The 16,027-nt window shown below is 36.7% G+C and overlaps 2 protein-coding genes across 2 annotated transcripts in view; both read right to left on the bottom strand.

Annotated features, from left to right (window-relative positions):
- Nucleotides 1-2,978, bottom strand: part of cadm4 (cell adhesion molecule 4) — a 129,197-nt gene extending 126,219 nt beyond the window's left edge. The window contains exon 1 of the mRNA XM_026285052.1: nucleotides 2,705-2,978. Coding sequence (XP_026140837.1) covers nucleotides 2,705-2,777 — 73 coding nt within the window. The 5' untranslated portion in view covers nucleotides 2,778-2,978. The remainder of the gene's footprint in view (nucleotides 1-2,704) is intronic.
- A 3,253-nt stretch (nucleotides 2,979-6,231) lies between these two features.
- On the bottom strand, nucleotides 6,232-15,217 carry LOC113116725 (vascular endothelial growth factor receptor 3). Its single transcript, XM_026285048.1, has 7 exons — nucleotides 14,975-15,217; nucleotides 13,870-13,991; nucleotides 11,890-12,100; nucleotides 10,629-10,783; nucleotides 8,121-8,265; nucleotides 7,256-7,397; nucleotides 6,232-6,969 (listed from the first exon to the last, which is right to left on the bottom strand). Exons 1-7 carry the CDS (start codon nucleotides 15,030-15,032, stop codon nucleotides 6,882-6,884), a joined length of 921 nt encoding a protein of 306 aa, XP_026140833.1. The 5' UTR covers nucleotides 15,033-15,217; the 3' UTR covers nucleotides 6,232-6,881.
- Nucleotides 15,218-16,027: the final 810 nt, after the last annotated feature.

Genomic DNA, 16,027 nt, shown 5'->3' with positions numbered 1-16,027 from the left:
TTTTTAAACTTTTTTTCCAATTTAGGAGGCATTTGGGCCCTCTAGCAGAAGCAACATTGACAAGAGTCCCCAAAAATGATGATTTGAAAAACAGATTCAAACAAATGACTCTCATATTGTTTGCCATCGAATAAACAAATAGAGATGATTAACTGTGCAGGGCCAGTGATGAGAGGGGACAGGCAAAGAATGCAGCGTGCAGAATGCGGCTGGCGCAGTTGTGGCCATTAACTGTGTGTGTGCTCGTGTGTGTCAGTCACACAGCGCTGCAAAAAAGGGCATGCAGAGGGAGAGAGATGGAGAGAAAGACAATGAGAGAGGCAAAAAGAGAAAGAGGGGCTCAGATGGAGAACACAACATGAGTCTGCAGGCCTGTGCCCAAGGGACACACACAGTCACTGAGCATACTACATTCTGTATTTGTTGTGCTGGGGGAAGGGGCAGTTTTACACACACCTTCACACACACACACACTATTCTATATCTTTCTTTTCCCCTGCTCTCACAGTCTATGATAGAGTGGTTTCTTAAAGGTACAAGTCTCTTCCTCCCATTATCCCTGTCACTCCATCTGTTTCACTGGCAGTCTTCTACCTTTCCACCCCGTTTACATCTTTACTTCTTCTCCATTGTCTATTTCTCTCTTTTTCATTATGCTTCAGTAGCTAGAAAGACCATTTCATCTCACACACTTTCCATCTTCATCCTCCCCGTTCTCTCTCCCACATCTTCTCCTCTTGCTACATCTCTAAGAAACTAACTTTTCCATGTTTCCTTCTGAAACAAGATCTGCATTCTGGTATAAAAATTCTCTATTTAAATAAATGATGAAGGTAATCAGTTGTCTCCATCCTTCTCTCTCTCCCCAACCCCCTTTTTCCCTCTTCTTTTACCTCGTGACACTGGAGAGATTAATGACAGTCATCTCCATAGTGCTCTCTTGACCTCTAAGGTCCAAATGAAGAGACATCCTGCCATTTGAACAATGAGCACATACACATAACCATAATTGCAAAGAATATGTCCACTAAAATACAATTCTAAAAATGTCTTCATATCCAAATGTGGCCACAACCACATACAAGAATAGCAATGTGTAGCTAAAAAAGCATCTTCAGTTGCTCACTGATTATTAGACAAAACAAACAACCGCACATACAAACCTGCTAGTAGCTTGACCACAAATAGCTGAATTTAACAAAGGAGGCTTTTAGAAATCTCAAACAGATAAAAATGTTAATATTGTTTCCATAAAACTCAAAACATGAAGAGAGGGACTGAATTGAGGAATTATAATTTCCCTTTTTTCTTTGGCCCCATTCTACAATGGCTTTACCACGTACATACCATTGTACATATTCTGTTCATTACACGACTTATTGCAATTTCTATGAAAATATGTCATTTTTAAAAGTCAACGCGTTTTGTTTTCGCTTGAAGTGGGTTTCTCTCCCTTTTGAGCAGGAGAGAAGGAAAAGAAAACCCGGAGTGGATCTCAGGTAGCGGGAATCTTTAACTTGAACGCTGTTAGCAAGAATGAGAATTGATCATTCCGATCCACTCAGCCGACTCCAGACCTTAGTAACACGATAAACTGCCTGATTTTTATTTTATTTATTTATTTATTATTTATTTTTTATATATTTACGAACTAATTTACTTTTTTTGGTGTGCAATTTAAGTTATAAATTGGTTGGTTGATGATGGACTTTATATCAGGACAGATTCATTTCGGACATAGACACGATATTTTAGTTGCACGTAGACACCTAAAACAGTGTAACTGCATTTTCGCTCTTGCATAATAATTATTAATTTGAATCATTTTACAAACAGATGGCACAGCTTAAAGGAAAAAAAATAAATGGCCAGCTAGTATCTTCAAGATGTTCTTCTAATCCAAATCCCAGGACAACGGCAGATGCACTTATCATGCGATAGCAAGCATGAAATACGCGGCCCGTGTTGGGATTTGCTCTGACAGCTTGTATCTGAGACTGGTTTGGGATAGTAACCCCTGTGCGGAGGAGCTCGGAGCGGGACCTCCGAACAGCGCAATCCACACACTGACATTATTTCAGGGTACCTGCACTCTTGTACTGACTGTCGCAATGGCCATATACGAACGCCTCGAGATCTCAAAGGACATCAGTGAATGAAAGAACACTGCGCATACACACAAAGAAAAAGCACTGCACAGAACAATGATGCACGCGACAACAAAGCACGCTGTCAACGCACCTATAGAAAATGAATTGGCAAGCACATATGTGTAGCTACTGTTCAAGCAGTTATTGAGCGAACTTCCCTTTATTACTAGAGCAACGGAGTCAGCAGATATGCAGGTGAGTGACGCAAACTACTAAACAAAATAAACGAAAATTAGCCTGAACTGCACCAAATAACAACAGAAAGCATGCAAAGAGAGAACTTTGAGGGAACCGAAATTAATTAGCTACACTTTCATGTACGTTTAAAACTAAGGCTAACGTGATTTCTAGCACATTTAATTGCTGAACCCATGAGCATGTTGTTGGCGATGCCAATGTATTTACATGTAACGTTATATGGCTATTCCATACATCTCGAGATGGCAACATTAGTGAACAGATCAAAATATAGTTATTTTTAAGTGAAACATCTGTCTGCGTTCCTGGCAAGTTAACTTCCAAAGTGTTTATGGACTGAATAAATAGTGTCTTACCTGTCTGCGAATAGGACAGGAGCAGTAGGAGAGTAAGGGAAGCGCAATACTTCCAAAAAGAAGAAAATGCCATCGTTGTGTTATTCCGATTTCTCTGTTAATTCCTCTTCCTTTGATAGGAATTAGAATAACACGTGCGCGCAGGCTCTCACCTACGAGATATGTCTTTTCTCAACTCCAGTGTTAGCTGGAATTGTTGTGTATTACATACTAGTAGCCTACTCACGCACACTCAATCTGATACACTGCTCAGAATGAAAGGTGGAAATGTAGCAGGGCCGGTTTTTCTTGGGCTCAGCCACAACCAATCGGATGTGACAATGACCGGCGCACACCCAATCATGGGCGGGGTAAAGATTATAATATTATAAGACAAATAACCGTTTGTTTTTATAAAAAAGACAATGTGCTAGACATCGAATTCACAGCGCTAGAACAGCTACTGGAACGAGTCATAGCCTCCAAATGAACCGCTCTATATATTAACGTGATGAATTACAGTGGCGATCAATAAAGTTTTGAGCGCGGAATATAAATAATCCGAATTTACTGGAAGACTGCGCTTTTTAATGAATCACTAGCGTGTAATGTGGAATCCGCAGAGATAAATGACAGATTCACGGACTGGACCAATTCTGAACAAGGAATTAGAATGTGATTCATTCAACTGTGTGACACACGACGAACAGAATCAACGCGATCATTAGCAGCCAAGCTGGCATGAAACCAGCCCGAGCTCGACTTCATATCTTCCTCAAGCTCATTTCACTGGCGTAATTAAAACCTAAAACAATTCAGTCTTTAGAGATGAGTTTATGGTTTGTGTTTAGCGACATCATGTGATGATTTGGAGAATAACAATGAGGTTTTCGTGCGTTAGTCAAATAGAGGAGATGGAGGCTAGTTTTCACTGTTTCAGTAAACATTTTTAATTTCTTAATATTACTGTAAAATATTGAATACATGAAACGTTTGAACACACTCCATAGTCCACAGAACACGTCAACCTTTTTGAGAACTCAAGTAGCCTATAGTATAGGCTATAGCTATATTTATTTAATGCCATGTCAGCGTCAAAGTCTATTTTCATGGCAAAAACAATAAAAATAAAAATAATAATAAATACAAGTAGGCCTATAACATTTAGGTAACTAAAACAGCAGGGTAAGTTGTCACACTGAATATTATGTGCTAAATAACAATTATCATTGTCATGTTCTAAAACATGTCCTAACTTATATTTAAAAAAAAGTGTCTTAACATATTTCAGCGTTGAGGGTTGATTTTACATTCATTGGTCAAACTTGGCTCTTAGAATGAAAAAATAAAATAGAATTTAAATTTTAAGACGTAATCCACAAAAATCATTTAAGAGGTTCTAGATGTTTGAAATCAACATGCGAACCCACGGCTAGACTAATCATATTATCTGAAATACAAGCTTTGAGAGTCAGGTACAGATTACATTAATTTTAACATGACCACACGTTTCTGGTAGAAGAAATCTCAGTTGTTAAATTATGCATAGCAAAAAAAAAGAAAAAAAAGAAAGAACAACAGGCCTACTGGCTGCTCTAAATTATGCTTTGTTTTTGCTCTTGCCTATTATAGATTTTGTTCCATAGTCCAATTATAGTCAATCATAAGACACACTTCTAGAAGATTATGGGCACAGACAAGCTAGAAATCAACAGCCAGAAAGTCCCAGTGAAGGATCCAAAACATTTGTTTGCTTTCATTCTCTCCACGTGTAGAGCTGCCTGGTTGCCAGAGTAGTTTATAATTGGCCAGCATACATCAAACCTTTTGGACTTCTTTGGTCACAGCATAAATAATTTAAAAACGGAAACATGTATACAAAGGAAGCTGCAAGCCATTTCAATGAGAAAATAATCATGACTGTTGACAAACACCTCAGTAGGTGAGAAATACTTTTAACACATCAGAATTTCTAAATTGCAACTCATGGCGTCTTGAAATAAAATATTTATGCTGCAAATGAGCAGTTTTTGATGTTTGGGATCCTTTTCCTAGTTAACAATAGTGGGGGGAATGGGTATTCTCTGAATTATAGGTGTGTAGGGTTTGTACAGCTCTGAAGAGGTCAGTGGACATTTTAGAGCTTTTATTATTCAGACCTCTCTTTTATGAAAGTCCATTATCTAGATGATGTAAATGTGAAATGCGTGACCCATTGGAGCCTTTCCTGCTGCAGGCCATTTACTTTGAAGAGCCCCAAGAGAAAGCGAAATTAAAAAATTAGATTTTTTCTTTTAGGTCCGTAGCCATTTCAGATGTTTATACTCCTAAGAACTCGCCATGCTAATATATCCTCTTGTTCAAGGACTTTATGAAAAAGCGCTGGAGAGGAAGAGAGATAGTGAATAATTTGTGTAATAATGTTGTATTCCATGGCATGTACCTTCATTAATGAACTGTCATTGTTAAGGCACGCAAAAAACAGTTATTAATGGTGGCCTCTGGTCAGCCGCGCACTAGTAATAAAACCACACAAAATGAAACACTAATATAGCAGACAGAAGAAATGAAATGAGTAGCTATGATAATGTTTACAGTGATTAACTGCTAAGGTTAAAGCGTTGGAGGGTAAAATTAAGAAACAGTTGTGGTTATGTGGTAACTGAGTATAGTGCAGGCATGTCAAACTAAGTTAAGCTTGTGGCAGCATGTAAAGATAAGATGTGTCACATTCTGAAAGAAATGCCTCTGGACTGCCTCAAGGCCTTTTTAGGTATGGATTTGTTCTCCTTTTCTTTTGTATTCAAAGAGTTTCCTGACACATTTCTAGTTCTTACCTACATTATTAGATTGGACAGAAGCATAGTTACCACCCATTTAGAGACCAAGGTGAAATACAGGTCTAGAATAAAAACGTAGTATTATTTCAAACCGTATGCACAATGCTATGGTTGTATTGATGATCCCTGTCCTTGAATTTGATTGGTCAAGTGACATTACAATCACTGAATCATTTACTGAGACTAGACATAGCATCAGTCACTGCTTCCTACACTGCACATGAATAAGTGTACTTGATGATGTCTACCAAAGTTTCTGACACCTTCAAATAGTGCATCATACACGAGTATAAGTGAATCATTGAATCATTCATTAGACCGATTCACTCATCAGTGGTTCATTATGGAATTGATTTTGCTTTAGAATTGGTTCATTGGAAAATAGTCAAAGTAGCTGGCAATAAGTTACTCAGATACTAACTTCTTGTTTGTTGTAAAAGAACAATATGCAAATCACATGATAGTCGTGCTCATGTGATATTGTTTAATTGTATTTTGTAATGGTCAGTTAGGGGATGTGTTATGTTTCAGAACTGGGAAAATTACTTGTATTCTTTTAATACCTGTCTGAAAGTCTGAAATGGAAAGAGTTTTTTATAAACAGCAGAAATGCCATTTACATAGAGATGAACTCTCTTGAGATTTCTTCAAAGTTGGGCATACATGGATGTCTATCTTAATTAGATCAGTAACAACACTGGAGGCAGATTGTGTTGTAAAATTATTTTAATAGCTTTAAATTCAAAGATACGGAAAAATCAAACTTAAGTAAAAAAAAGTGCTACAGTTTCAAAGTGCTTCTAGAGTAATTGGTTCGGTTTTAGTTTGGATCTTATCTACTGTTCTTTCAAATGAAGTAAAAGATTATATACTTATGTAAAGCAATACCCCAAAAAATGTCTACATCTGACTAAATGATCGTACAGCTTGCAGATGGTAGTCTTCCTAAAAAGAAATGTTAATCAGTTTGAAGAAATAAGCCAACCAAAGGCTGGTGGGAAGAAAGAAGCATTCAATGTCACCTCACAAAAACATATTTTCGCCTTTACTCAATTTTGCAGGGTTGTTGAATCAATACAGAGAAAATTGCACACCTTTTGTTGAAGAGCACTGCTGCCATCAACACTGGAAAGGACACACAGTAAACCATCACTTGTCCCCACTTTGTATACTTTTTCGATTCCCCGCATAGACAGTCTCCTAATTATATATCTGAACGAAGACCCAAGAGCATAACAAAATCCATGAGCAAAACTCTCATTAACTCTCTTCTGCTGTGAATACCCAATACTCCCTAATCTTTTTTTCTCGTCTTCTTTTCTCTCCTCTCCTTTCCAGTCCTTCATCACTCTGGCTCTTTACACCAGCGGCTGCTTGTCAGAGGCGGTGGAGGGCAGGGACTCCACGCTGACTCTGTAGATGGGTTTCTTCTGGGAGCGGTCATCACTGAAAGGACGAGAGAAGGAAATACGACAGAGTGAGCATTTTATCGGGGAGAATAAGAACAGATTTGGACCTGAGGGAGAATGTGGTTAGTGAGATTTATTTGCACATAGACTAGCCTGTCCGGACAGCTTTTGAGGGAGTGAGAAGATGCAGGGGGAGAGAAGTGATCATCTGATGCTCACAATAATACACAGACTCTACACCACATGATGGAGGAGGGGTGGAGGTCAAACACCCACGTAAATCATTCCTAGACAACATGACTAGGGTGGTTCAAAGTACTTACATGGGTCCCTTGTTCTTCCTCTGTCTGGCTCGGCGGCAGAGGTAAGTGGTCATTGCTATCACAACCACCAGAAGAATCAATCCTGCTCCAGCTACCGTGAAAAAAATGTGACCGGTGGTTGTCTTATACCATGCTGCATCCTCTATAAGACAGAGACAATTACATATTATACACCATAAAAACACCTTAACTCGATCAACTCTTTGGTAGTATTTTCTCAATCTTGTGCAGGTGAGGTAAGTATCAGCACTAAATCAAATTCAACCTTATGTACATCAAGTTCTTATTGTGATTTATCAGTTCACGTTAGTGCAAATAAAATAATTTATAGTCTTCGAATCAAATCAAAGTGTAATAACTTGCTCTTTCTCTGAAATGACTATAATTTTCGGCTGATATCAATTTGATTCCATGGCTTAAATGTTTACACTTTGAATGTACTTAACAGTGGCTGGTATACTTTTTTTTTTTTTTTCAGAACAAATTACTAAAGCTATTTAACATAAATTAATGTTAACTATTAAAGCTATAATTCTCAGTTCTTACAGAATGGCAGTCAGATATTATTGTCCAGTCTCATTATGGAATATGTCATATTATGGAAGTTAAATGGAGTGGGGTCGCAAGGTCAATCTTGTCTTCCACAGGCTTACATTTGGCCGAAGCACCACTGTTAGAGATAATCCATTGGCTCCAAATGTCTTCCTGTTGTATTCAGATCATTTAAACTGAATATTGGATAAACAGTGCTATTCATATCAAATGAAAGGTTTAAATCATATACACATTCTGTATATAAACAAATCAACCCGAGTTGTTTACTATAAGCATAAGGCACACTGTAGACCCTTTTTGCTGTTCTGACCTTTTAGAACAGTGATGCTGATTGTTCGTTTCTTCACGAGGGAACGCACAGTAGGAGACTGAGCCGAACAGGTGAATCTTCCCCCATCCTGTTCCCTCACCTTCTCCAACTTCAGCTTATTGGAGGCCAAAAGCCAGTCCTCTCCCTTGATAGAAAAAAAAAGACAGGGAAGAAGTTATTGAAAAGTGAAAAGCAAAGCAGGAATCCATGAGAGAGCTGATGTAAGATAGAAAAGCCAGAATTTTTAATTCTTAAGAAGGGAAGCATGCAAGACGGTGAATTCCCATTTCTGTATTCTTTTTAAATAATAACGCAATAGTTCAAGGTTACATAACATACACAGTTTCACCTAATCTCATGTTAATCTTGAGTGCCTGTAGAGTAGTATTGCATCATTCATATCTCCAAAAAGTCTTTACTTTTATCATATTTCTAAAAGAAAAAATAAAGCTTTCCGATTCTCTCCGGAAAAAGCCGAGCTCCTGGAGGCATGTCGTCACTGAAATGACCAGAACACACAAATGCACTTGCTACACTCCGTTGCTGCCCCGGAAAAACAACCTGCATCCCCTTTTCGTTTAACACTGGGTTCTTGGGGATGCTGAACACGGTAAACTTTCCCTCACATCCAAAAACACACTTATTTAGAGATATTCTCTAACAAATCCTATGAAGCGCCTCCAACGATTTCCCAATGAAGTGCATTGATGTGCGCGTCTCGCTCTCCTCTGGTCAATGTGTGTGCACGGACGTGCTTTTCTGAGAGAAATGATCAAATAAGGTTCCACCATCGTCTACATCATTAGATCCACGATAGGAAAAAAACAGCCAAAACTTGGTCTTTCGTCCAAATTATTACATGTTTAGCATGAGAATCCATCTCTTTAACACTGTGAACAACTCTGAATACACGAAACACCATTGTAGCCCCCCTTTAAAGTAAAAACAAGTCAAACAAAAGTAAAACAAAATCTGCCAAAAGTTTCCTAGGAATCCTTGCACCAGTTACAATATATAAAAATAATGAAAGTGAGCATAAGAGAGTAATGAAGCAAAAATAAAACATAACACCGTACAATTCAAGGAAACAAATGCCTGTTCAAAATCCATTCAGAGCACATCATATCCATTCAAATGCTTTTGGCACTAAAAGAACTTCTGCAGCCTGCCAACAAAGTCCATTTCAATTTAAATGAAAGTGAATTAAGGGGATTCCCAGTCAAGCCAAAGTACCATTGTTTAAGCTAATCTGTTGGCTCTAATGTCTTCCTGTTTCCTCTGCTGGAGTGCAGGCACACCACAGTAAACAGACCATGCTCTGACATTTAAGGGAAGCTGACTTTTCTGGTTAAGTCTTCATAAGAAATTGTTCATAAAAATCCAAAAGTGCATATTCGAAACCAAACAGAGTAAGTGAAAATATGTACTTGAACTGTCAGAGAATGACACTGCACAATTGTGACGTGTGGTGGTGGAGGACAGACTAATAGACATCCTAATAACAGGAATGAGTAATTCTGCACTTCCATCTCATGAGATTCTACGGTCATTAGTCACCCACACCATGACATTTGGAGGGAATTTTTTCGGTCATAACAGAGTATGCACATGCTTTTTACAGCATGTTACATATATGATCCACCATTACTCACAGGTTCACAATGAACAATTGTCTCACCAGCCCGTAGTGAGTGAATGGAGTTTAACTAGCCTTAACAGAAAACATTTGGTACTGTCCCTATAGCAGGGGCTAAAACGATATTGCAAAATAGAGAAATATACTTCAGTCCCCTTGAAACAGCACGTCAAGATTTGGTTCCTTAAAATATATACATTTTTGGTTGCTCAGTATGATAAATATTTCACATGTGTTGCCACATGGTGAAATACATTACTAAACTTCCGAGATTAAAAAAAAATTACCACTAAGGTGGAAGCTGCTTGAGTCCTGACAGATGTTTTCTTTAACAAACATCTGTTAAGACTCACGTGGCTTATTCCTTTGATTTGAATCACATGTGCGAGTTATATCAGTGATTGTATGATTATCATTCTCACATACTGCTTAAACTTAAACTTCTACTTTAACCATTTTGTTAAATAACTAGCCACTAAGAAGTAACTGGCCCCTGATGAGTTTTATTTCCTCACTAAAGCCAACTTGTGCTCACATTTGGCTGCATTTTTGGACCATGGTTGCACACGGCTCAAATAAAAAAATAAAAATAAATTCAGAATTGATTTGTAGAATGCATTACCTGTTCTGACTAAACTTTCAATCTGACAACTTTCACAGCCTTTTCCCTAGACATGTGTGAATAAGCTTATTTTCACTTCAACAGCAAGCTGGCCTTCCAGGTCATTCTCTCAAATGTATGAGAAACTTATATGAAAACAGGCAACTGCAACCCCAAAACAGCAGTTTTGCAGTAGACAGAGTAATGCATCATGTTTAAAAAAAACTGTAAGGAAGAAGAGAAGCAGAGCATTAGATATTAAATCTGTCACCTCTTTAGCCCAGAAGTACTCAGGTGCCTCAGAAGCTGAAGTAGAACATTCCAGCTCCACATCATCTCCTAAGCGTACTTTGAGGTCCTGCACCGAGTTGAAATAACGTGTTAAGTATCCCAAACCAGCCCTGTGCACAGCCACCTCCCGCATATCTGGGAGAGGAAAAAGAGAGAACATTTGAGGATGAAACGGATTAGTCAAAACAGCTCTGCTCCAGGGTACATTTGCATAGCATAAAAACAAGGAAGTAGGGCATGGAAATTCTGAATTTTCATAGCTCAGAAAATAACAAATGTTCAGTATATATTTAATATTATATAAGATATGCTATGTACACATAATTGTTTAGATATTCATAAAATATACATGTATAAACATCATCAGTAAGATTTATTGAAAGAAATCAATAATTTTATTCAGACATGATACATTACATTCATCCAAAGTGGCAGTAAAGGCTTTTTAAATAGATTTAGATCAAATAAATGTTCTTATAAACTTTCTATTTATATTACAATGATATATCCATTTAAGCAGAATAACCTTTTTTTTTTTAATAAAAAAAATCTTTCCAAATCAGTAAACTAGAATGATTTCTGAAGGATTGTGTGACACTAGAGGCTGGTGCAATGGCTAAATAAATATTTTTTAAAAATCTATTAAAATAGGGATAATCTAATCACACTATTACTCTTTTTGCTTAAATTTTGCTAATAAATAAATAAATAGATCAATAACTAAATGCAGCATTGCTGAACATAGGTGACTTCTTTCAAAATCACAAAAAAAAATCTTACTGACCTCAAAACAGTATTGTAACTTGCTGGTGACTCTGATGGATTATCATAAATGATTATAGTATATTAAGTCCAGGTTCACTGTAATAATACAATGTGAGCACGGATCATCTTGTTTCAATCTGATAATTCATACTGAACATTTCTGTATCGATCCATCTGTTTTTCACCACTGTCAAATCATCTCTGCCCAGTGTAAAGCCCCCAATCAATACCAATATTGATTTTGTCATCTTGGGAGATAAAGAGCTTTATTTGTCCTCAAATCTTTAAATCCCAAATATAAAACTTCCTTGCAACAAAATGTCAGATGCAACTTGCCTCCCATACAACGATGGAAGGATTGAAGTTTCTGGACAATCTAGACCGATCAATTTATGTATGTAGCAGTTGGTATCAGTGGGGATTTGCTTCACAGATCGTTAGCACTTTTCATGCTGCCCTTGATGTCTCTTACTCACAGTGTAAGGGGATGGTGAAGAGCTGGGAGGAGTTGTCTGCTGCAGAACTGTCCTCACTGACGCAGCGGTATGGACCCTCGGACCAGGACTGGATGCCGGGGATGAAGAGGAGCAGTCTGCCATCCTCCCTTCTCACATCCACGTCATACAGAAAACACCGACGGTAGAAATACGCCTGATCTGACTCGAGCCGGTACCACACCCCCCGGTACTGCAGCAAAAAATAGATATATTTCACTCCTGTAGCTTGAATATGATTAACTTAATATATTAACAGCAAATTTACTTTGACTACATTAGTGATGGCTTTTTAGTCCTGTTTGGGGCAACATAAAAAAAAAAATTAATTCTTCAAAACTATTTTTATGACAGATTTTGTAATAACATTCATTTCATTTTGGGGGAACTTGTTTATTTTGAATGCTTGTTCATCCTTCCTTGAACAAATCTTCCTTAACCCTATAAAGCCTTACATGTAAAATAATAGTTTGAAATTTTAGTTTTTTGAGTATCAAATTGGATTTGGCAAAAAGTTAGATGAAATACTGATAAAAGTGTAACACACTACTAGATAAAATGCATATAAATATCAGTTGTTACTTTGTATTTCCCATATACTTTATTAAGATGATATTAGGTAGCACTTTATTTTACAGTCCTGTTCCTCATGTACATACTATGTACTTATTATAGTAATTACAATAACTATGTAATAACTAGGTACTAACCCTGAACCTAACCCTACCCCATGTAGTTACCTTGTATTACCAGAACTTTCTTAGATAAATACACTGTAAGTACACTATAAGTAAATGTAAGTACACAGTACTGTAAAATAAAGTGCAACCTGATATTAAAGTGCTTAGTTTTATGACCAATACTCTGTATTTTTATTGTGGTTATTGCAAAACATTTAATGCAATGCCAATTTAGAGATACACACATAAACATTCCTCAAAAGCCATTTATGACAATATAATAGATTTTCTAAAAAATATATGTATGGATGAATATATAAAGCAAAGCAGTTAAAAGTCCAGTAATTGTTAATATTTTCTTATATTTCACAGCAAAAAAAAAAAAAAAATAGTTGCACCATGACCAAATGATACCAAAATGCTTTTACTTGTTTGAAAAGTAAAGTATCATTGATATGGCAGAAGGAATGTAGTAGAATGTGTAGAATGTAGTAGAATGTGTCAACCTGATCAGCTTGATAATCCAAAGGCTTTAGAATCTGGTTAGCAAAAATAATGGCTTAGGCTTTACGGGTTAAAATGTCTTGCTGATGGAAGGAACACTTGCCAAATTTGATAAAGTATGTTACACTTGGAGGAAGTGGACTATTCGGGGCACTGGCACATGGGTCGCACTAACACAGGTTAATGAGAGATTGCAAAACAAAGCATCTGTCTTTGTGATTGCTGGTATGGAAAACCTGTTTTGCTCGAATGCATTTAGCTGGAAAAGGTGACAAACAGACTCTGCACTGACAGAAGCAGCAGATGCTTTGAATCCTCCAAAGGCCCCTCACTGCCAGGTACTAATTAAACCCAGAATAACAGCTCTCAGAAGCTCACTAAAATGCACACTGCCTCCTGCTGTTTAAATACCAGTTGCAATCTTGATCTCCAAGCAAATAAATTCAAAATAATGTTATTGTTCTTTATTTGCTACTTCCCTATAAGTTTGTTTATGAAATCATGAGAGCAGTTGTGTGGATATTTGAGAGTAGGCGTCCCTGACAGATAGGCTTGTAATTTTAGATCTCTCGCTTTCTGTTTATACAGTAATCAGACCTGCATCGCTACAGAGGACGTGCACAGACAGCAACAATAAATAAACCCTTCTCATCTCCCATGACAAACAAGGTGTCATTCAGTTCAAATCTGCTATTGTCTTGACATTTACAGGCAAGTGCACATCAAAGCGCAAATGTGTACCAGATATTTCCTTGCCATTGTGTGTTAGCGACCTCACCTTGGAGAGCCTCTCAAAGTGAACTCGGCTCATGTTCAACTCGGATTCTGTATCCACACACTCCAATGTCACATCTTGTCCTTCCAGAATCGGCTCAGTTGGACCTTTTAACTCTAAAGAAGCTGAAGGACAGTAAAACAATACAAAAGAATGGTAAGAAAAGTAAAACAAAAATGCATACAAAAAAATTGCATTCATAATGGGATACTCATCAGAATTTGTTTAGTATCTCATATAGAAGCAGTTTCTTTTGTCACTCTGGTGTAACAAATCAGCTTATGTATTTATGTAACTGTATGTAACATTCCAGAATACTCTTCTTTCTCAACTTCCTGGTCTGTATAATTTGTTTGCACACCACCCTTTACAACAACAGGCACATGAGAGGGCAATTTACATGCTATCTGATGTGTTGTAAAACTAAGGTGAAGCATTGTACAAATACAGAAATACAGGTATATTTTTTTCTTGATATTCTTAGAGTATCACGTGGAATGTCAGTGAAACCATTCTTATTGTCAAGCAAACGTGAGTCTGCTTTTTGAACAAAAACTATTTCCTTAAAAATGTTGTCTAACTGGATAGGTCAGGAATGTGTCTGTCAGGTGTGCATTAGGTGAGATGGCAAATTTCAATACAATCAAATGATGTTTTGGGCTGTGACGATGCAAATGCGATCTTTATGGGAATTATATAGTTATATTAGAACTATGTGATGTGAGACAAACAGGAAGACATTCGTTTTTACATAACTGCAAAAAAAAAAAAAGAAGAAGAGGAAGAAGTAAATTGTTGGTAGTTCAGACTAATTAAATTTTGAGATGTGCAATTCTGAACGTTTAGATTCATTTTCGTTTGCATAAATGTATCCAAGCTTTAGTTTAAACGCCAGTCAACAATACAAGAAAATAATCATATATAATCACATAAAAATAACACAAACTTTGTACAATTGTGACATCTTGTAGCTCTGCTCTAGGTATTTTGTTTTTATAGATATACTGACATATTGCGTTTGGTTTATAACATTGATTCTAATTTAAAACAGTGAAAAGGAAGTAACATAAAATAATGGTTTTGCGAAGACAAGCAAAATAGTATATACCTGTGGATCTTTGGAGGAAGGTGAACGCCAGGACTGTGATGAAAATATAGCCTCTCATTTTGAAGGATCTTGACTTCTGCGTTTGAGAGAAACTTCTGCCGAAATGAAAGTTTGTAAACACAATTTATGAGCGTGAACGGAGGTGGAGCTTGCGAGACTCACAACGCTATTGTTTATTTTCTAGCCCATTTATATCAAATACACAACGATGCAGGAATATAATGCTACAAAGTGTTATATTTATTAGTGTTACATTTGTTCTGTCATATTACAAAAATACTTAGAGACAACGCTGTCTTACGCCGTGATATCAAAACATATCTAACGCCTCATTCAAAAAAGTGCATGCGTCACTTGTATCTAGCATAATATATGTTCTGAAGGTATGAGTTCATTTCAATATGAAAAGGCTTTCGCTTTATTCTGGCACCTATCAGAACGTTACAATTTTGTTTCGTTTGTGTATGACAAACTTCTGATATGTGAATCTGCTGTAAATAATTCCAACAGGATTACTTAAATTTATGTTGCGGTTTCATCCTCAGAAACTGAAATTCCTATTCTAAAAAGTTTATTTTACGACGGGTGACGCATTACATTAGCCTACTGAAAAAAAGAAAGAAATCTTCCATACATTTAAAACTGATTATCGTAGCATACTTAATCGGCCATAACATCCTTAAAGTAATTTTGAAGTACTTTTTACCTCACCATTCTTTCATTTTAAAAAACCTTACAGTTATGGTCAATGGATTCTTTATATTTTCTCTCATATTGAGTTGTCGAAGTAAACATTTGATAGTTTTGATATATATATATATATATATATATATATATATATATATATATATATATATACATACACACACACACACACACACAACCCAGTGCAAAGGTTATTTGGAATTATTTTAAACAGTAAAAGGTCATGTTAGTCTAACTAACTAGATACTAATACCAGATCTGTTTACACGCATGTAAAGTGTTTCTAATAAACATGCATGTTAGAATGTACTTAGTATTATAGGCCATTAAATAATACATAGCCATGTA

Source organism: Carassius auratus, chromosome 16 (genome assembly GCF_003368295.1).
Source record: "Carassius auratus strain Wakin chromosome 16, ASM336829v1, whole genome shotgun sequence".
NCBI lineage: Eukaryota > Metazoa > Chordata > Actinopteri > Cypriniformes > Cyprinidae > Carassius > Carassius auratus.
This window is presented reverse-complemented; position numbering and strand designations above follow the sequence as displayed.

Excerpts from the sequence above, each read along its gene's own strand:
- LOC113116725 (XM_026285048.1), bottom strand. The coding sequence starts at position 15,032 with ATGAGAGGCTATATTTTCATCACAGTCCTGGCGTTCACCTTCCTCCAA. Across the intron at positions 8,266-10,628 it reads AGTACTTCTGGGCTAAAGAG|GGAGAGGACTGGCTTTTGGC; the intron begins GTGACAGATTTA and ends TTTTCTATCAAG. Across the intron at positions 7,398-8,120 it reads CAGCATCACTGTTCTAAAAG|AGGATGCAGCATGGTATAAG; the intron begins GTCAGAACAGCA and ends TCTGTCTTATAG.